This window comes from Lontra canadensis, unplaced genomic scaffold (assembly GCF_010015895.1).
Source record: "Lontra canadensis isolate GAN:19392208 unplaced genomic scaffold, GSC_riverotter_1.0 scaffold5, whole genome shotgun sequence".
In the NCBI taxonomy this organism is placed as follows: Eukaryota; Metazoa; Chordata; class Mammalia; order Carnivora; family Mustelidae; genus Lontra; species Lontra canadensis.
In genome coordinates, this window is record NW_022630999.1 from 17256471 (window position 1) to 17278583 (window position 22113).

The 22113-nt window shown below is 42.9% G+C and overlaps 1 protein-coding gene across 2 annotated transcripts in view; it reads left to right on the forward strand.

Annotated features, from left to right (window-relative positions):
* Positions 1 to 22113, forward strand: part of LOC116864215 (proton-coupled amino acid transporter 1) — a 44769-nt gene that overhangs the window by 13705 nt on the left and 8951 nt on the right. For both annotated transcript variants that reach the window (XM_032851604.1, XM_032851605.1), the window contains 8 exons: positions 3534 to 3624; positions 4469 to 4557; positions 5011 to 5106; positions 7296 to 7380; positions 7766 to 7984; positions 13289 to 13387; positions 16166 to 16332; positions 20078 to 20247. In XM_032851604.1, coding sequence (XP_032707495.1) covers positions 3534 to 3624; positions 4469 to 4557; positions 5011 to 5106; positions 7296 to 7380; positions 7766 to 7984; positions 13289 to 13387; positions 16166 to 16332; positions 20078 to 20247 — 1016 coding nt within the window. The remainder of the gene's footprint in view (positions 1 to 3533; positions 3625 to 4468; positions 4558 to 5010; positions 5107 to 7295; positions 7381 to 7765; positions 7985 to 13288; positions 13388 to 16165; positions 16333 to 20077; positions 20248 to 22113) is intronic.

The following is a 22113-nucleotide window of genomic DNA, read 5'->3' on the forward strand; positions in this document are numbered from 1 at the left end:
CAACTCCCTTCTCTCCTTCTCCATGTCCTCCATGTTATTCCTTATGTTCCACAAGTAAGTGAAACCATATGATAATTGACTCTCTCTGACTGACTTATTTCACTCACCAGTAGGTTTTAATGTGATAGGATATCAAAAAGTTAAGAATCCTCATTATAACTAACTTCCTAAGAAATAACAACCATGTGTCGAATTTCGGGGTAGTATCAAAGGAAAATTACCACAATTGTCTAAAGAGACTATTAAAACACATTCCAACTGCATGTCTGTATGAGGACAGATTTTCTTTATGTACTTCAACCAAAACAACATAACAACAGATTGAGTGGAGAAGTAGATAATCCAGCTGTCAAACAAGACATTGAAGAGTTTTGCAGAAAAAGTAAATGAGTGCCATTTTTTATTTTGGAAAATAGAATTACTTTTCATTAAAAATTTGTTATTCTAAAAAATAATAACAGTTTAAGGGGTGCCTGGGTGGCTCAGTCAGTTAAGTGTCTGCCTTTGGCTTGGTTTGTGATTGCAGGGTCCTGGAATTAAGCCTTGCGTCAGACTGCCTGATCAGCCTTGAGCCTGCTTCTTCCTCTCCCTCTGCCTCTGCCCCTACCCACCTTGTGCTCTTTTGCTTGCTCTCTTACTCTTACAAATAAATGGATAAAAATCTTCAAAAAAAATGATAACAGTTTAGAAAAATCTGTTATTTATATTTATGGATCGATAAACCATTGGCCACACTAATCCAAAAGAAAAGAGAGAAAGCCCAAATTAATAAAGTTATGAATGAAAAGGGAGAGATCACAACTAACACCAAAGAAGTGGAAACAATCATCAGAAGTTATTATCAACAGTTATATGCCAATAAGCTAAGCAACCTAGATGAAATGGATGCATTCCTGGAAAACTATAAACTCCCAAAATTGAACCAGGAAGAAATCGACAACCTAAATAGACGATATCTAGTAACGAAATTGAAGCAGTGATCAAAAACCTCCCAAAAAACAAGAGCCCAGGACCTGACGGATTCCCTGGGGAATTCCACCAAACTTTCAAAGAAGAAATAACACCTATTCTCCTGAAGCTGTTTCAAAAAATTGAAGCAGAAGGAAAATTTCCAGACTCTTTCTATGAAGCCAGCATTACCCTGATCCCCAAACCAGGCAAAGACCCTACCAAAAAGGAGAATTTCAGACCAATATCACTGATGAATATGGATGCTAAGATTCTCAACAAGATCCTAGCAAACAGGATCCAACAGCACATTAAAAAGATTATGTGGTTTTAAAATTTTAATTAAGTAATACTTTTTTGATTTCTCAACTTTTACTTGTAGTATATATCACCAGACATAACTCATAAAAGGAAAAGCTGTTTGATATCCTCAATAATTTATAAGTGTATAAAGGGCTCCTGAGGAAAAAAAAAAAAAGTGTAAAAACTACTGATTTAGAACTTAAACAGAACTACAGAGATTTTCAGGGTTCATTCCTTATATCCCCTGAAGTTAAGACTTTGCAGTCCATGGAGTTAATTTTGTGATACTCTGTGGCTTGGGGTGATCTAAGCTTGGGGCCATTGATGGAAAAGAATAATGTTGGCCAGTTGCCTATAATCCTGGGGTTTTTGAGCTGAAGAGACGTTGGCAAGTATGCTGTCCTATCCAGTCCCCTCACTCTACAGCTTAGACAAAGTTCCAGCTGAGGGAAGGGAATTGTCATATGGAGTTAACTGTCAGAGCCAGGACTAAAAGGGGACCTGATCCCCTACAAAACCCGGCTCAGAGACATTTTAGGGAGGCCTCTGGTAAGCAGGTGAGTTTTGCTACAATGCTTACCTTTGCCTGGAGTGGATTAAACATTTGCTAAGATAGACATTTGTGTGGCTCATCGTTCTGCCTGTAATCTCTTGGTCAGTGGCTGCTGATAATGAAGGAGTCACCTCACCCTTCTACCCTTGCTGTCCTTAAGCTGTTTCCTCAGGAGAGTCCAGGAGAGCACTCAGCCTGTTCTCATTCAGATTCAAAGGCATTTTCTTGATCTTTCCTGAAAAACTTTGGGACAGTAGGAAGGTCAAGAAGTTTTCTTCCTGGAGGTAGGAGAAAGGTTACTAAAAGTAAAATTCCATTTCAGAGAGTATAGATAGGTCATATTTATTATGGTCTTTATTAGTTAACACATGTTATTTGTTTTCAGTTTCTACTGAATTGCAGATGTGAAGAAATACATGGAAGCATCATTTAGGAGGGATTTAGGGTGTTTGTGCAAAAAAATTTCCAGACAGTGCCAGTGACCAAATCTTGAGTGAGTCTGTGATTGAGGGCAAAGTGATGGTGTATTTGACCTGTTTTTTATCCTGGAGGCAACAGGATAGAAAGTCCAGCACAGGGGAGCACTTCTCTGGGGTCAGTCCTTTGAGCAGTTCCCATTCTCTACAGATTGCTCACCATCACCCCACCCAGGTGGCCACAAAACAACATACTCCTTTGCATTGGTGCCCTGAGTCTCTCTCTGGGCTTGTATTCCCAGACCTTTCTTCCTCATGGGCACACTGGCAAGCTCTGCCTGTCCTACTGGGCTCGGCTCGGGTCTCCCCTCTGTGAACCCTCAACTGCCTCCCCTCCCTGAGCACTGTTCCTGGGCACTTCTCAAGAAGTCAGCTTTCTGTCTGGGTGGTTATTAATGTATCTGCCTTATTTTCCTCGAGACATTATTGATTTCTAGAGACCAAGGTCCATATCTGATTCTTACTTATTTCTACCACTATATTAACACGATATTTTACCTATAACAGGTAGTATTTGCTGAGTGAAAAAATGAATGAGGATACATGAGAGGCTTAATAATTACAGCTTGAGGTAGACAGTATGTATAACAGGTGAGGGGAAAATCTGTCCTCAAGGCAGAAGGATAAATGAGGTGGCATTTGAAGAGGGCTTCTCCAGTCCTAGGACTGTGGCAATACAAAGTACACCAGGGCCTTGCCAATTATGGTATCATATTCCTTTTGATCTGTTTACTTTGCATAACATTTTCTGTTATGGGTTCTGGGCTCATATTTTTTATTTCCCTCATCCCTCTCTTACACCAGTGTCTGTCCTTCACACTTATGCTTGTCATCCTCTGTTGCAGTGTTGAATCTGAGTCTTTACAATGCACAGCTCTGGTGAAATGTAGGCCAGGGCTGCTAGGAAAGGATACAGTGCCTACAGAGAGCCCTGGTGTCCCTCTGGTCTAATCTCCAAGAGAGCTGATGTTCTTGGAGATGCCACAGAGAACAGAACTTACAGCACAAAGGCCAGGAGAGGACTCGGGGGTCAGACTGTCTGGGTTTGAATCCTGGCTAAACTCTTCACTAGGTGTGTGGCCTTGAGCAAGTATCTTCCTCATCCATAAAATAAAGTTAATACAGATCTCATAGGGTTGTTGTGGAAATTGAATGAGAAAATGCATGAAAGCACTTAGCACGTGCTACATGATTAATAAGTGTTAGCTATCATTAATATTAACATGCCCTCGTCTACTTTCTTCCCACTTCAGATGGTTCCAGACTTTGATCCACCTGTTAAAAGGCAACATTGGCACTGGACTCCTGGGACTGCCTCTGGCCATAAAAAATGCTGGCATCTTGGTAAGAGTCTGTATTGGCGAAGGGAAGTATCATGACAAATTTTAGGAGGTGGTGTGTGTTTTTTTAAATCTTTCATTTAAGGCATTTTAAAATGGAAACCTTTTTAATCCAGCTGAAGAGAGCAAAATTCAGGTGTTCATTCACTTAAACATATTTATTAAATATTTATTGAATATGCTTCTGTGTGTTAGATGTCATTTTAGGCTCTGAATATTATTGGTGAATAAAAAAGAGAAAGATTCTCGCCCTCATGGAGCTTTCTCTGTGGTGAGGAGGATGTACTTAAAATGTCTCAGAGTTTCTATCAATAATATTAACTAATGAATTAGTAATAGAAGTTTGTTAGTTTTCTACATATTCCTTCCACACCCCACCCCTAGGAGGCTAACTCTGAGAATTTTACTTTTTCTTTTATGATTCATCCCCTATAGACTATAATCTAAAGCCATTTGGTTTCTCTTAGAGCTGGAGATAGCTCAGAGATGTGGAGGCATTGCTCTAATGAGAACTTGCCTCGTCCCTCCATCCCTCACCTGTCTCTTCTTCCCAGACCACGGGAGCCTTCTGTTTGGCTGATTTATAGCTGTCTTGGAACAGCCTTATCTTGTGCCATTCTTCTCCATGAGGTTAACTCTTTCACAGGCAGGCTAAGGTTCCAATGGTGCCCTTCTTGCCAAGCTAATCTCCATGATCACATTTCTCTCTCTAATGTGGTGCCAGAAGTTCTGTCACTGGAGGGTACCTTAGTAGTGTTTTGATCATTTCCAAATCCAGCCTCCACTGGGCTCGCTCCTAATTCTACCTGCTCGCCTCTCTCTTTCTTATCCACAACACCGGTCTCCAGATGGGTCCCCTCAGCCTGCTGGTGATAGGCCTCGTAGCTGTGCACTGCATGGGTATCCTGGTGAAATGTGCTCACCACTTCTGCCGCAGGTAAGAGCCCCCTGAGCTGCCCAGTTGCCCTTTTGGGTTCTGTTACCATCACTGAAAGAGAGGACTAACCCAGACCACTATAAATTGTTTTGTGCTAGCCGAAGGTGGCTGCTAGTTATGGCAGCATTCCCTTTCCCTGGTTATTTCTGTGTTCTTTTTCAGTTTGTTGTCATCTGTCGTATTTACTTATGTCCAGTGGACAGAGAGCACATTCTCCTTCCGTGCACTGTGTAGTATTTACCTCACTGAAATGATTCTACCAGATGGTTGTTAATTATAAGAAACTAACTGGCCTGTTGACTTCACATTTTCTGGTCCTTGAAAGCATTAGATATAGGACTCAGTGGTTCTCCGGGTGACAGGTGGGGTACTGGCCCAGGTCTCGATGATCTACCTTTTTCTGTCGCTTATTGTCAAACCTACACATTCTGCCCTTCCTCTCCCCAACCCCAGACTGAACAAGCCTTTTGTGGACTATGGGGATACAGTGATGTACGGACTGGAATCCAGCCCCAGCTCCTGGCTCCGGAACCATGCACACTGGGGAAGGTAACCAGTTTTCTCTTTTGTTGCTGCTGTGAACTCCCAGAGCGGAGGCCTCCAGACAGGGAGGTGAGATGTGGCAGATAGCGTGAGCAGTGGAAAGAGTATTGGGCCTGTGGGTTTAGCTTCTAGCTCAGATCTGCCAGCAGTCATCTGGTGACCTTGGCTCTGTGACCCCTATCTTCTCTGATCTCAGTTTCCTCATTGGTAAACTGGCCATTCCAGCTTGGCAGTCCATGACCAGTGATTATTTTTTAATTTACTCATTTGTTCAGTAAAGATATTTAAGCACTGTCTTATAAGTGTTGCAGAACAATTCTAGGTATTGGGCAAATTATGTGGTCCTGGCCCTCTAGGGTCTTGTAGTCTCTGTAAGGAGAAGGATATGTGGGAAGCTTGAGGACAAGAGATCAAGAATAGTCTAGAGCAGTGGAGGGAGTATCATGAGCTATAAGTGTATCCTGGGAGCTCAGATAGGGAGGAGATTTAAGGACTGTTGCCTGTCCCAGATGAGAAGTGCTCAGGATGGGTGCTTTAAGGGCAGGACACTGGGCAGGAGAAGGAAGGTTTCAAGGAAGAGATGAGCTGAGCTAGAACCAATGATTTATTGGGGAAAGACATATTTCAAGAGGTGGGGGAGGGGTTTGGAAATTTCTCCTTATGGCAACTTTTTGTATGCCTAGAGGGAAATATTCTAATTTTTGATTCCTGTTTGAAGAAATGATATGTGTATAGATAGAGAATTGATATCATCAGGGGCCAAATCCTTTTCTTTTAAAATGTATTTATTTATTTGAGAGAGAGGTAGAAAGAGAGTGCACTTGTGTGCATGAGGGTGGGCAGAGGGAGAGAAAGGATCTCAAGGAGACTCCCTGCTGAGCACAGAGCCCATTGCAGGGCTCCATCTTACTACCCTGAGATCATGACATGAGCCGAAATCAAGAGTCAGATGCTAACCGACTGAGCCACCCAGATACCCCTCTATTCTTTTTAAATTGAACTACATGAAAGCTCTGTTCTCTAGGAAAACTCCTTCTTGTGGTCATTGGGAGGCTTTTATAGTTCACACTATAAACCTGTGATGCAGGTTTACTTTGCGATTCTTTTAGCAGGATCATTCCCTGGGACTGGGAGAAGCCATAGTGCCAAGTGGCCACCATTGGTTGGCTGGTCGGTTGTTGACTGTTTCTTCCCTCCCTCCCTCCTTTCCATCATTTTTCTCTTTTCTCCTATCTTCCCCTCTGTTTTTCTCTCTTTCTCCCCAACTCTCACCTCTCTTTCCCCCTCATTCTTCCTTCCTTCCTTATTCCCTTACTTCCTTTCTTTAATGAAGTTAATTTGTGTTCGTGGTAAAAAAAATTTTTTTTGAGCAAGATAGGCATTCATAAAGTGAAAAATGAAAGTATAGGCTGGTCATAGTTAAATGGGTATACTTCTGGAATTTTCTGTATGTATACAAACATACACATGTTCTTAACGTCTTTTTACACAAATTTTTGCATACTATTTGGAAATTTTTTTTCTATTAAAGGCCCTAGACATATCTGTATCAGCACATATAGGTTTAATATATTATTTTTCCCTGCTGTGTACTACTACTCCATTTAAGAAGGGTCTGTCATTTAATCATTTTCCTTTTGATGACCCTTCAGGTTGTCACCAGCTGTTGTTGTAACAGTGCTTCCACCAGCGGTCTGTTCTGGTACATCTCTTCCTGTGTACTTATGTGACAGTAGGTTGGTTCTTGGATCCAAGTTATAAAAAGAGATCATGAAGGGGTCTACTTCCTAGGCTTTATGCTGAGGGCTCCTGTAGCTTTAGAACAAACAGTGTGAAGTGGCATAGGCCTGCCGTGGGGAGGGAGAAGTCAAGTGACTGGTCTGTGGTCCTGGTGTATGTGCTCCACTCTGGCCATTCTGATCTCAGGATTCCCTGACCCCATGCAGCATTCTACACAACACACAGCAAAGGGACCTCAGTCACCACACAGATAGGACCTTCTTCACCTTCCTCCAGAGCTCCAGACTGGTGGCAGCTAGCACAATTTCTCCTTTTATCAGGGCACACTCATCCTTCTCACCTGGTGGGAAGTGTCTGTGATGACCTGGGAAAAAGCACTGTTCAAACACCTGTCTCTCTGGGGATCTTGCTTTTAATCTTCCTGATCTTTGTATTCTTCCCTTCCCCATCTGCAGGCACATTGTGGACTTCTTCCTGATCGTCACGCAGCTGGGATTCTGCTGTGTCTACTTTGTCTTTCTGGCTGACAACTTTAAACAGGTAGGGCTCTGGTTTAAAGAAAAAACAAAGTGACAAGAGATGAGTGGCGTTTTAGTTTAGGATTCTTCGTAAGCCAGTTTTGGTCAACAAAAGAATTAAGATTTTTAACATTTTACATGGAATAGCGTCTTTTGTTTAATTTCATCTAAAGACCTAGGGCACTGAGAAACTTCAGGATACCTTGTCTGTCCTCCTGTCTTTAGGTAAGATATGATCAGCTGAGACAGTTGGGTTGCTGATGACAACTGTGAAGATCTTGGAAGATGGTTCTGTAGGGCCTTGTTCACATACGAAGCCTTCAATTAGGAGCCTCTTTGGGTGGGAGGTCCACTGGCCTTTGCCATTTGAGAGGCCTTTTCTGATGCTTTTCTCTCCCTCAATTTAGGTGATAGAAGCAGCCAATGGGACCACCAACAACTGCCATAACAATGAGACAGTAATTCTGACGCCCACCATGGACTCGCGACTCTACATGCTCACCTTCTTGCCCTTCTTGGTGCTGCTGGTTTTTGTCAGGAACCTCCGAGCCCTGTCCATCTTCTCTCTGTTGGCCAATATCACCATGCTGGTTAGCCTGGTTATGCTCTACCAGTTCATTGTCCAGGTAAGAGAGCCAAGGCTCTCCCTCTGCCTATTATATGATCAAAGAAGCAAACAATACAAGTAAATGGAACATAAATAAGGATATGTTACTTATGTATGGTATATTTAGATTAGGGGTTCTCAACTTTGGCACTAGTGACATTTTGGGTGAGATAATTTTTTGTCACGGAGGGGGCTATGCTGTGCAACACGGGATGTTTAGCAGCATTCCTGGTTTCTACCTACTAGGTGTCAGTAGCAGCTGTGCCCCAACTTATGACAAACAAAAATGTCCCCAGACACTGAAAAATGTGCTGGGGCGGTGGGGACAGTGGTATGTGTGTGTGTGCAAAATCATCCCCATTGAGATCACTGGCTTAGACTTTTTTCCAAATGACATGAATTAATGTCATGTCAATGTTAATACATGAACCATTGTATAATGGGAAAATAGAAAAATACTAAGGTGAAAGCAAAAATCGACATTTCTAACTTAATATTTAGATAAAATAATTGCTTACCACTCCTGTTATTTATTTATTCATCAAAATTATAAATCCAGTGATTATCTGCTCCCCCTTACATAGCCCATGTGGGCAGGTGTGTAGGTAGTACAAGAGAGGACATCTGTATGTTGATGGGTAGAAGACCAGGCTGAGAAAAATGTGCCCTCAAACACTGTGTCTCTTTATGGATGAGACAGTGCATTTTGCCAAGACTGGAGAAAAGGAAAAGAGTGAGAGCCAGTGAATAAAAGCATAACTTTAAAAAAGGTATTGCAAGTTGGTGCAGCCACTTTGGAGAACAGTGTGGAGATTCCTTAAGAAATTAAAAATAGAGCTTCCCTATGACCCTGCCATTGCACTACTGGGTATTTACTCCAAAGATACAGATGTAGTGAGGGGCGCCTGGGTGGCTCAGTGGGTTGGGGCCTCTGCCTTCGGCTCAGGTCATGATCCCAGGGTCCTGGGATCGAGCCCCGCATCGGGCTCTCTGCTCAGCGGGGAGCCTGCTTCCTCCTCTCTCTGCCTGCCTCTCTGCCTACTTGTGATCTCTGTCTGTCAAATAAATAAATAAAATCTTTAAAAAAAAAAAGATACAGATGTAGTGAAAAGAAGGGCCATCTGTACCCCAATGTTTATAGCAGCAATGGCCATGGTCACCAAACTGTGGAAAGAACCAAGATGCCCTTCAACGGACGAATGGATAAGGAAGATGTGGTCCATATACACTATGGAGTATTATGCCTCCATCAAAAAGGATGAATACCCAACTTTTGTAGCAACATGGATGGGACTGGAAAGGATCATGCTGAGTGAAATAAGTCAAGCAGAGAGAGTCAATTATCATATGGTTTCACTGATTTGTGGAGCATAACAAATAGCATGGAGGATAAGGGGAGTTAGAGAGGAGAAGGGAGTTGAGGGAAATTGGAGGGGGAGGTGAACCATGAGAGACTATGGACTCTGAAAAACAATCTGAGGGTTTTGAAGGGGCAGGGGGTGGGAGGTTGGGGGAACCAGATGGTGGGTATTGGAGAGGGCACGGATTGCATGGAGCACTGGGTGTGGTGCAAAAACAATGAATACTGTTATGCTGAAAATAAATTAAAAAAAATTAAAAAAAAAAAGGTATTGATATTTAATTCCCTAAAGAACTCATCAGTACAGGGGCGCCTGGGTGGCTCAGTGGGTTAAGCCTCTGCCTTCAGCTCAGGTCATGATCTCAGGGTCCTGGGATCAAGCCCCGCATCAGGCTCTCTGCTCAGCAGGGAGCCTGCTTCCTCCTCTCTCTCTGCCTGCCTTTCTGCCTACTTGTGATCTCTGTCTGTCAAATAAATAAATAAAATCTTAAAAAAAAAAAAAAAGAGCTCATCATTACATATTCATTAAAATGCAGGCGATACAAGTGTTGAAAACCACATGTCTACCCTAGAGTCTTTTTCTCTCAGGGACTCACTCTGTGTGATTGGTCTGTCTCTGTCTAGGTCTTATGGATGTATCTACACACTATATTAGTATGTAAAGAAATAATGTAAAGAAATATATAAAACAAAAGCATGTCTTGTTTTGTTTTTAACATAGTTTTAAAAATTATTAGATATAGTATTCATCTGCCTGCCTTTTTTTTCCTTGACAGTGTCTCAGGGAGCTTTTCATGATAATACACATAGTTTTACCTCATTCTTTTTCATTGCTACATGGTATTTCAGAGAATAGATGTGCCATAGTTTATTGAACCGGTCCCCAGTCACTGGACTGTCGGGTCATTTATAATTTTTAGTGTTATTTTAGTTTTATGACAGTGAGCATTCTTAGGCCTTCCTTTTTGTAGACATGTATAAATACTTCTCCAAGGTATTTGTTCAGAGGTGTAACTGCTACAGAATGTGCCCTTTTGAATTTTTATATTGCTGTGTTGCTTTTTCCAAAAGCTATTTACCAATTTCATATAGACTTCTTTCCATAGTGCATAAGTAGCCAACCCTAGATGTATCAATCTTTTTAATTTCGGTCAGTCTGACAGGTGAATATTGACTCATTTTCACACGGTCTGCTTAACAGTAACCCGATCACTCACTGATACGGTTTCTAGGAAAACAGTGAGTGTAAAACAGCACTTCCTGCACTGAGGATATGATATAATGAATTTAGATTAACACTGTACTCAGTGTGCATTTACTGGTTTTCCCTGTATTAGGAAGTCAGATGGGTGGCAGATAACTGAGTTTTCTGTGGAACTGGTTTTTAAAAACAAAATGAACTGCTGTCTATGACCTGTTTTTTTAATGGGAATAGAAGGAGGGCCCTTGAACGCATGATTGACCATTTCCAGAGGGTTTCCTTCTCTACCTCTGGCAAATTAAGTTTAAATAAGAAAGGGTAAATAAATGCATGATTTAACTTTGTAATTAGAGATCTCAATCAGTGCCTGGGACACACCTCAGTGTACATTAAAGTGAGCAAGCCTGGCTCACACAGACGCACACACATGCTGTGTTTAGTTTGAAAGCACTGCAGGTCGTTGGACTGCGGTGGTTGCCGTGAGCAGAGAGCTGGGGTGGGAATGTGGGTTCCAACAGTGTCTCAGTCCCAGAGGAAGGCAGTGTCTGTTCAGAGCATTGTCTGGGTGTCGTGCAACCGGCACGAGCAGATGAGGCAGCCCTGCTGATTTCTTGAGATCCATTATGAGCCGGCCTCTGGGCTCAGCCAGGAGCTGTGTGTGAGATCACACGGTGCTCTCTGCTCTGGGGGCACCTGGGGAAGATGGTAGTTTGGCTGTGCATTGAGCAGCTTCTTTTTGATGTGCTGTGTAGGTGTGCAGGTGTGTAGTTATGTAAGATGCTCCCTTTGGGTCACTTTTGTTGCTGATGCTGTTGTTACTGCTGTCTTGTCTTGGCATCTTTTCCCACTGTCCATTATTTCTGAATTTTTCCCCAGTCCTGAGCATGTGTGTGACTGGTGCTCTTGCTCTTGCTCACGCCAGCCCAGGAAGCTGACTGAGGCCTTCCACCTGTGCAGGTTTCCCCATATCCTCATCCCTAGGACTGACAGGTGGCACCCAGAGGGGGCTCCCCATAAATATATTTATCACTGCATTTCCTTAATTCTGAGATGCAGTTTTTTCACAGTTATAATGTTTCCAAAATAGAAGTATATCTTACAACCCTTATGCACATTAACAGCATTTTCTCAAAAAGCTATTATCACTGAAATTGATACTATCATAGAACTGAGGGGACAATATGTTGATAGCAAGCTGATTTTAATGTGTTTCTTTGCACATTAAACTTTTTTCACTTAATGGGTTGGGCTTTAAATCAGTAGCATTCATTAAGTACATAGAATTGTAAATTCCTTCTGCTGGCCTCAGTCACACCAGCATCCCCAGACATGGATTCTGAAATTCCCTCTCTGATACCTCAGCTAGATCTGATGTATAAACACCCACTAACCAACAGATTGCTCCTGTTTCCAAGAACTTAAGTTGACCTGTGATTCAGGAATAATTACAGGGCAATTGCACTCTTTGTCTCATTGTAGAGCAAAACTGTTTCTTAGTCTGTCTTCAGTCCAGATATTGAAATACTTCTTATAAAGAGAGCTTTATTAGCAGGGGCTCAGGGGGGAAAAAAAGGATTTTTTAAATTATTTCTATTTTAGGGAGACTATAGTATACTTGCTTTGAAAACTTTCAAGGAGAAGCCTATTACAGAGATTATTATTAGATCTTTTGTCCACTGATCTCATTCTATTATACTGTTAGAGCGTGCCCCATGTTTATCTAAATGCCTCTATAGTTAAGTCAATTTTAAAATGTTGTAAAGGCAGTTTTCAAATCAGTTCTTATTTTAGCATGAGCAGTGTATGCACATGGTTGAAAAAGTCACTTTCTGAAAGGACAGAAGCTTCTGTCCCATGCTGAGTCCTGTTCCTTTGATGCTACTCATTACTGGGGGCTATTGTTCAGTGCGAGCTAGGGAGGATTCCGTGTGCGCACCTCTTTGCTTGTGAATCTTTACATTATACCTGCAGTTAACAATTGCCTGTTTTTATTTGCCTCTATTTTTAAATGCTTTTTTTTTTTTTTTGCTATTTTGTCCTTAAATGTTCCAGTACTCCTATTATGTGTTTATTAATAAAATTTTTCAAGTGTCCAAACTCATTCACAAGAATTAAGAGAAGGAAGGAAGGAAAGAAGGAAAGAAAGCAGAGAAAAAAAGGAAAAGAGCCCTTTTAAAAATCTTCCACCTTTCCTTCCAGCTTTATCTGTGCAGAGTGTTTATGTAGTTGTATTATAGTACATATGTACATTTAAAAGCTAATGTTCTAGTATTTCATAAGCAGTCTTTCATTTGATTCTTAGTTATCTCAATTTTTACTTTTAAAATAGTGCATAATATTCTGTGGTATGGTTGCTATGCAGTAAGCTAACTTATTTCACTTGTTTGGGAATATTTAGGTTGTTTTTAATTACTATTAAATAACTAGGCTCTAATTTTTTTCTATTTTGATTTTTTTTTCCTCCTCAGATTAAATTTCTGGGAATTGAATTACCTAATGAAAGAATGTAACTTATTTTGTGCGAGCTGAAACATTTGAGTTTTTTAATAGTACACTGGGCTGTAGTCTTTCTCCAAAGCGGGTAGGGTTTTCTCAACCTAAAGGGAAAAAAATACAAAAGCTAAATGTCCCCCAAATCATCTCTCAGATGTCAGACTTTCTCCTTTCACAGGATCTTGGATTTAGGAAAAGGTGTGACCTCTCTGATGTTGGAGTTCAAATCTCGAATCTGTGTATAACCTTCACTTTGTTTTCTCTTTCAGAATATCCCAGACCCCAGCCGCCTTCCCTTGGTGGCGCCCTGGAAAACCTACCCTCTGTTCTTTGGCACAGCCATTTTTGCATTTGAGGGCATTGGGATGGTAAGAGTTGCACTGTGATGACCTGTTGCCGTTGGTGTCCTTGAGGTCTGCTTGACAGAAGGCTGAGGAAATGTTATTAGAAATTATCTTCTGAAACTTATTGGCCAGTTAAACCAGCCGTTCAGGGATTCCACAGGAATTCCCTAGCTGTAACTTTTGAAAATAAATTGTATGTGATTTAAGAACTTTCACATTCAAACCCCCTGTGTTGCACAGCCATCCCTGTGTGTGTAGTAAGCAGTAATACATGGCAATTGGGAATGCAGGGTCTAGAGTCAGACTGACTTGGGGTGAGTCCTGGCTCTGCCAAGGAGTAGCTGTGTGACCTTTATAAGGATGTAACTTCTCTGAGCCTTCATTGTTTGCTTCTGAAAAGTGAACTTAATGATTAGTAGTTGTTAGGATTAAATAAGACATGTATGAAGTGCTTCACGTAGTCCCGGACATGTAGTGAGCATTCAGTGATTTTTATTTCTATTAGTAATACTGTTGATTTTGGGGTACCTGGGTGACTCGGTGGGTTAAAGCCTCTGCCTTTGGCTCAGGTCATGATCCCAGGGTCCTGGGATCGAGCCCTGCACTGGGCTCTCTGCTCAACAGGGAGCCTGCTTCCATCTCTCTCTCTTTGCCTGCCTCTCTGCCTACTTGTGATCTCTGCCTATCAAATAAATAAAATCTTTAAAAAAATACCATTGATTTTATTATTAAATCAGTAAACACACAAATTATCTCTCTGTCCTGGAACATTGATGTGCCGTATTTTTTTGCATGTAGATAAATAACCTTAGCCTTTACTCCTGGCTTAGCTTCCCCCATCATTGCTGTGATTTCACCCAATGCTTCTCCTTAAGGAGAGGAATCTGCCACTCAGTTGTACCTAATTTGATTTTCATTTATATTTTTCATAGTAAAGGTCCAGAAGTCTTCTTTGAAGAAAATTATTGGTTCTGCTGGCCAAGAGCTTAGGAAAAGGGAAGATAATTTTCCTTTCATAGAATCTTTTTATCCTCTTTCAATTTCTCTATCACTTTGTATACTTTTAAGAAAACCTAGAAGCTGAACACATTTTTTTTTATCAAAATACTAAGAAATTGCCCTGGTGGTATTGATGGAATGGGTTAAGTCTCTAACATCATAGGGGAAGCTTTCTAAGTGATGAGTGTGTAAGTTGTTGTCCTGAGTTTTAACACATTTCCCTTTGCCCTTTCTTGGGGGTTTTTAGTGCCCAGGAAGAATGTCTCCCCTTGATTCACAAACACAAATGTTTCCCTGCTGCGGGGGTTGAGGCCTGAAATGGCCCATATTGCAGCAGTGAAAAAGAAGCCCCACATACGTGGGACTGGAAAGAAGAGATTGAGTCAAGTTTGGGAAGCTGCCCAGAGACTCTGGGTTCTTAAGGAGTATTGTACTGAAGAGATCAGTTTTCCCTAACAGTGAAGCACAGAAGTTGTTCTTTGCATCATTTCATCAGCCAAGGCTTAGAAATGGAGTCATTCTATAATCATCACTACCTGTTACTTCAAGATTTCTCTCTGTTTTCTATTTTTATAAGGGAGAAAACACTGCTGTTTTGACTCTTAGTTTGGACTTGAGGGCTGTTATGTGTGTCTGGTGAAGGGCTCCTTCTCGCTGTCTGTTCATTGTGCTCTCTCTGTGTTTGTGCCACTGGCCCAGGCCTGGCAGACGTGGAGATGGGCCGCCTTCCCTCTGGCTCTCTAGACTCTCCATGAAATGTAATGGAAGGAAAGTGAACTGTTTCTAATTGGATGTGGATTAACCGCAGCTTGAGACTCCTGAGCTGGGGAGGGGGTGCGGTGCTGAGGCCCGGTTGGAAGTGCAGAGCCGTGGCCTGGAGCTCCAGCACCAGCCCTACAGCAGGCCTGCGGCATTTGCCGGGGTGCGTCTGGCACAGACCCACTCTGCCTCATGGCCGCAGGTGTTCGAGGAAAAGGAGTGTCACGACAAGATCAAAAATGTTTTGTGAGGCAGCTAGACATTGCCCTGTGTTGCTTTTCCTTGTCAGCCATGCCAGATGCGGTTGATAGCAGGTTGTGAAGCTTGTCAGTCACGCCTTCTGTGTTCCCTGTTTCTAAAGGAACGAGTCTTCAAAGGGTCCTTTGCTTTGCTTTGGAATGTCCTCTGCTGTGAGGGAGAGGGCAGCAAGGTCAGTGGTTTGGAATAGAAATCTGGAAAGTGGATTTTCTTGTACATTTTGCGAGCCCAAGTCTCTACATCCTCTAACTTATGACACCCTCAGTGCCCCCATTTCTCTAACTCAGAGGTTTAACATGTTACTGCTGGCATCTGTCCTTTTGGAGGTATGGAAACAGTCTCTGGGCATTAGAGTGGCAGTTTCCCCTGACCTACGTTTTATATTCTTTGGACTGGTTGGCAGAGCTGTGATCTCAGACAAGGTCTGTTCTCCATTGTGCTGGGTGGGCATGACGCGGCTGCCGTGTGGCTGTGCCAAGGGGCAGAGAGCACCCCCAGTCCATGGGGACCCTGGAGGAGGAGTTCAGAGCACCAGCCTTGGGTAGGAGTCCTGGGGCCCAGTCCTGCCTGCCCTCGCCCTCAGGACTTCCCTCTTCCACACAGGAAGCAGGGTATCTCCTCCAGCTCTGAGGAAATAACTTGCCTTTATTTATGTCTTGTAAAGATAGATGTGCTTTTGGGGAATCTTGAGGATAAAGCATTCTTTTTCTGAGGAGATTATAATTTATTTTGGCCATTAATGTTACTTTTTCCTGTGTTTTCTCTTCTCTCTCACTACTCTCATAGGTTCTGCCCCTTGAAAATAAAATGAAGGATCCCCAGAAATTTCCACTCATCCTGTACGTGGGAATGGCCATCATCACTGCCCTCTACATCAGTCTGGGGTGTCTGGGGTACCTGCAGTTTGGAGCTAATATCCAAGGGAGCATAACCCTCAACCTACCCAATTGCTGGTATGTGGGGGAGGATGGAAGCCTAGGAACACTGGGTGTTTTTGCTTTTGTTTTTTAATTAATGGGTCAGAATGTGGGTTTTCCTCTACTTATACCTTAAATCAGCTCACTGCACTTGAGCCCACTGCTGTCACCCCTACCCCACCCCCAGGCCAGCACCATCCCTCCTTGGCGGCCCACTGACCCTTTTGACCATCCACTATCTCAGTCTCGCTCCTCCAGACCTGTTCTCTCATTACCTGGTTTGAGCCATCTCAGACTCAAGTCAGCTGTGCATCCCCTTGTTGAGAGCCCTGAGGGACTTTCCTTTGCTCCTCTGATAGAGGCGAAACCTTTAAGGTACCTATCAGTCCCATTCTGCCCCTAGCCCTACCTGCACCTCACTCCTACTTGGCCAGAAAGACTTAGTCTAGGAGTCTTTTTTTTTTTTTGAGAAGCTTTTTCTGCTCTCTTACCCACAAATTCCCATCTAGGTCAGATACCCCTTCTCTTCTTGTGGGATCCCATTCAGACCCTAGCCTAAATCTTATTCTGTAGTACTGTAATGGTCTGTTTACCCTAACTGTCATCACCCTACACAGTAAGCTCTGGGAAGGCAGGGCTCCAATGCACCCCAGCATGTGGCACAGTGTCTGGCACATGACTATCACCCAGGGGATGACTTCTGAATGAAAAGGAGGACTAAACATCTGAGCATCTTATGGACAAGGAGATGCTCTCAGGAGGCAACTGGCGTTGAGATGACAGAGGCGGTCTGCCATGTCCAGCTCTGTGGCCTTGGGCACGTCACAGCTGCTTACTGCCTCAGCTCCCACTTCTGGGAACTGGGAATAGTCATTTCTTCCTGCCGGGATTGTCACAAAGACCAAATGCTATGCATGAGAAAGCACTTTGTAATACTCTTCTAGTGCTCTCAGAAGGAGGACACTGCCCTAAGCTTACTTCTTTGTTTAGAGGAGGAATTCCTATGGAGGTGTACACCAAATGGATTGGTTATAGGTGACTGATATGCCCTTCCTCCCTGAAAATCTGAGCCTGGAAGGGCCAAGTATCCCATCAGTTCACCTTAAACATTCCAAATAGGGTGAGAGGAGAGCAAATTGGCTAGGCTCCCAGCTTCTGCTGTGCCTCTGCCATGGCCGTCACTGGCTTGATGTGCAAGTAGAGGCCTGTCACCATGGATGAGGGCTTGTGGGGAGCCCTTCTGTATCTCACTTTTCTTAGCTCTTGGTTACTGTGTTGCAGGGCAACACTGAGACATACTGAAATGCTATCTAAAAAGGTAGCTGTCAGAGCATGTGGGTAGCTTAGCTGAACACCTGCCTTTAGCTCAGGTCATGATCTCAGTGTCCTGGGACTGAGCCCTGTGACAGGTGCCCTGCTCAGCGGGGAGTCTGCTTCTCCCTCTCCTTCTGCCCCTCCCCACCACTCATGTGTTCTCTCTCTCAAATAAATAAATCCTTTAAGAAAAATAAAAAGGTAGCTGTCACAGGGTGTGTCTGAAGCAACAGTTCTCTTGAAGATTAGAATTTCATTGTGGAGGGCCGCCGAGCAGACACCGAGAAGCTTGTTGAGTGCCCTGGGGATCAGAAGGACCTTTCAGGTTGGCCTGATTGACCTGCCTGTGCATGTTTTTAGAGCACCAGTCAGACATTGTGCAAGGACAGGTGGAGAAAATTGAGAAAAACATGTATTCAGCAGTGCCGCTGGTGTTTAGCACAGGACACCCTAACCAGCAGGGGTCTGGGGACAAGATCTGTGGGGTGGCCAGCCAAGTGGTAGCCTTTCAATGGGCTCTTGTTTTCAGAAAGTCTTTCTCTTTCACTCTGATGCCTGCTTTTAAATTTCCAAATGTTCCTGTCCTTTCAAGAGCCAGGTGGTGGCTTGGCATAACTGAAGATAAATGGATCAGCAGGAACAGAAGCAGCCCACATAATCCGAAGCCATAGATAAGCACCTGTCTTCTTTCCTCTGATACTCCGAACCCAGCTACTCTAATCTTTCCACCTCCACTCGAGTGCAATTTATTTAGCCATCCCTGCAGGTGACTATCCTGCTTCCAGACTTCCTGGCACTCCAGAAGGCTTTGGTGTTGTACTGAGTTTAATTATAGAGCCACCAGCTGATTTTTCCAAAGCCTTTTTATTATCTATTCTGGGAGCAAGTAAGACCTTTTGTCCAACTCAGCCTCTCCCAGGGTGTTCTCCTGTTTATAGCATAAGAACATCTTCTAGGTATTAAGTTCAACCACAGACTATACACAATATAATTACCACTTTTAAATAGATTTCTGATGAGGTGGGGGAGGCCTATGTTCTTTGCTTCCTAATGCATGAGGGTCCTGTTTGAAGTGGAGCTTTGGTAAGGGGCAGAGTGGCTTTCCCTTTTAATGATCGTGTCAGATCCATTAGTACTTATGGATCATATTTTTAAAAAATATTTTATTTAGTTATTTGACAGAGACACAGCAAGAGAGGAAACACAAGTAGGGTGAGTGGGAGAGGGAGAAGCAGGCTTCCTGCTAAGCAGGGAGCCTGACACGAGGCTCGATCCCAGGACCCCAGGATCACAACCTGAGCGGAAGGCAGATACTTAACGACTGAGCCACCCAGGTGCCCCCAGACTTGTTTTTCTACTCTGCACAGTCCTAGGCTTGAGATAAGATAGAGATATTGGATGATGACATAATGGTCTCCCCGAGAAGCCGCATGTGAAGCCGCGGTAGGGAGACGGCCACAGTGGAGTGGAAAGATGGGATATATTCCTGCTTTTTGGCTGTGTGGTTACCGTCTGATTCTAGGGAGCACTGAATTGGAGGGGAAGGATATAAAAAACCCTGCTATATTTTAATTGTTTTAATTTTTGAAAATGTATTTGTCCCTGGTAAAGATTCCAGATGTGCAAAGTATATACAGAATATGTTTTTTCCATTTGCCTCCACGGAGTCCCTGGTGTTACAGTTCCCCATTTCAGAGGGAACCATATTACCAGTTTCTTGAATTTCCTTTTGGAGATGTTTAGAGTATGTAAGAATGTCATATGTATGTGTGTGTGTGGGTTTCCCTTCTTTTTTCTTTTTTTGGGGGGACAATTTGTAGCACACAGTAGACACTGTTTCCTCACACATTTTTCACTTAATAGTATATCATGAGCTAGTTCCATATCAGCACCTATAGTTCTGCCTCCTACTTTTTAACATCTAGGTGGGACACTAGGATTTATTGAACTAGTTCCCCACTGGTTAACATTTAAACTGTTTTCAGTTTAAATAATTAAGTAAATAAATATTTACTTAAATAATGCTGCAGTGACATATTCTGAATGTCATTTTTTTGTGCACAAGTGCAAATATGTCTGCAGGATAAATCCCTAGACATGAAATTGGTAGGTCCTGGGGCGCCTGGGTGGCTCAGTGGGTTGAACCTCTGCCCTCGGCTCAGGTCATGATCTCGGTGTCCTGGATCAAGCCCCACATCAGGCTCTCTGCTCAGCGGGGAGCCTGCTTCCCCCCCCCCCGCCTCTCTGCCTACTTTTGATCTCTCTCAGTCAAATAAATAAATAAAATCTTAAAAAATAAAAAAATTTAAAAACTTAAAAAAAAAGAAATTGGTAGGTCCTAAGGACCACATGCATTTTGACTCAGAGAGATATGGCCACTTCGCCGTGAGACCGTTGTGAGACCTCTCGCTGCTAGTGCACGTGGAAGCCGAGCAGGCTTTTGAATGTGTTTTGGCTCTCTTCCCAGGCTGTACCAGTCGGTCAAGCTGCTGTACTCCGTCGGCATCTTCTTCACCTATGCCCTCCAGTTCTACGTCCCGGCTGAGATCATCATCCCCTTCTTCGTGTCCCGCGTGCCCGAGCATTGGGAACTGGTCGTAGACCTGTTCGTGCGCACCATGCTGGTCTGCATGACATGTGAGTAGAAGACAAGACACTTTGTTTGCTTTCCCAAAGGGCACCCAGTGCCCGGGGCTTTCTTGAGCGAGAGCCTGTTGGAATGACACAGTTGTAGTGTGCGAGCAGGAAAGTTGGCCTGCTGTCTGAGGTGCAGAGTTGAGGCCCAGCAAGGTGGTGAAGTGAATTGATTATATATATGTGCTGTAAAGGATGTGGGAGTGAGAAGAGTAGTTTATTTGTAGATACAGCATAAAATACTACGGCGATGGTCATAAGTCATAGCAAAGTTATAAAAGTACTATCCCATGTCCTTGCGAAAAAGTAAGGTAGAAGTCTAAAGAGAGCCATTTCACTCATCTGTATGTGAGTGTGGGTTATTTGATAGCAGGTGCATGTTTATTTGTGTTTTCAAATGATCATTTCCCAGTGTGACAGTCTGTTCCCTTAGATTTCATTTTGAGCCTCCATGATACTGCACTAGACATTTACCTAGTGTGTTTCTTAGAAAATCTGTATGGATTAACCTAGGTATTTGATTTTTTTACATTGTGTTTTATTCCTCCTTCCTGACTACACACCCAGGAGTGTGAGTTAAGAAGCAAGATGTTACTCTATTTGCATTGGTTGAAACCAGTATAAATTTTAAAATAAAAATAATTTTTTTCTTTTCTTTTTTTTTTGGTAGCTTCTGTGATTTGATAGAATAGAGAACCCCTGAATAAATTGGTCTATAATATCTAATTTAAATTTCTAGGAGATTTGCAACTTCTTTCCAGATCGAAGTGCTGGAATCTAGATTTCACTTTCTGACTATGTTTGGCTTTCTATTTTATTTTTAAAAACTGTATCATTTTGTGAGAAGAAATATATTGGTTTATTATATTGAGACTTCCCTGGGAACTTCTTAAATTATCCAGTCCAAGCCTCTATATTTAGAATAAACATAGGTCTCTATGATTTTAAATTGAACCAGAATAGAGTGTTTTAGGGATAAATGATGTGAAAGTTGTCTAGCATTTGATCATAGTCTGGAAAATTAGAAGTGACTTTATGGGTTGGCTGCTAGAAAGAGGAGGGCGGTAGAGGTTGGACATGGGGAATAGACTACTGCCTATTCCAGAATGGACCTCTTCAAGGAAACAGACGAGTGCCTATCCAAGAATGGACTTCTTCCACGAAAAGGACTAATACCTGTCCCAGATGGGCTTCCTCAGGGAGACACACTAGTGCCTGTCCCACGTGGACCTCCTTGAGGGGATAGCGTAGTGCCTATCCTAGAATGGACTTCTTCAAGGGACGGCCTAGTGCCTATCTCAGAAACAACCTCCTCAGGGAATAGACTAGTGCCTATCCTAAAAAGAACTGCTTTAGTGCCTATTCCGGAATGGACTTCCTCAAGGGAACAACTTAGTGCCCATCCCAGAATGAACCTTCTTAAGGGGACAAGCTAGTGCCCATCAGAGAAGGGCCTGCTCAGGGGAAGCAATAGTACCCATCCCAGAATGACTTCTCAGTAGAACTAATATTGCTTATCCCAGAATGGACTTCTTCAAGAGAACAGACTAGTACCTAACATAGAATGGTCTTTCTCCAGAAAATAGCCTAGTGCTATTCCAGGATGGACCTCGTCAGGGAACAGCCTAGTGCCTATCTCAGAATAGACCTCTTCAAGGGGACAGACTGGTGGCTATACCAGCTATAGGAACTGAATAGTGCCTATCCCAGAATGCATCTCCTCAAGGAACAGACTGGTACCCATCCCCAAATGAACTTCCTCAAGGGAACAGACTAATGCCTGTCCTGGAACAGATTTCTTCAAGCTACTGCAATTCTCTTTCTCATTGTACTTCAGGGATGTGGGTGAAGCTGGTGTCCTGGATCTTT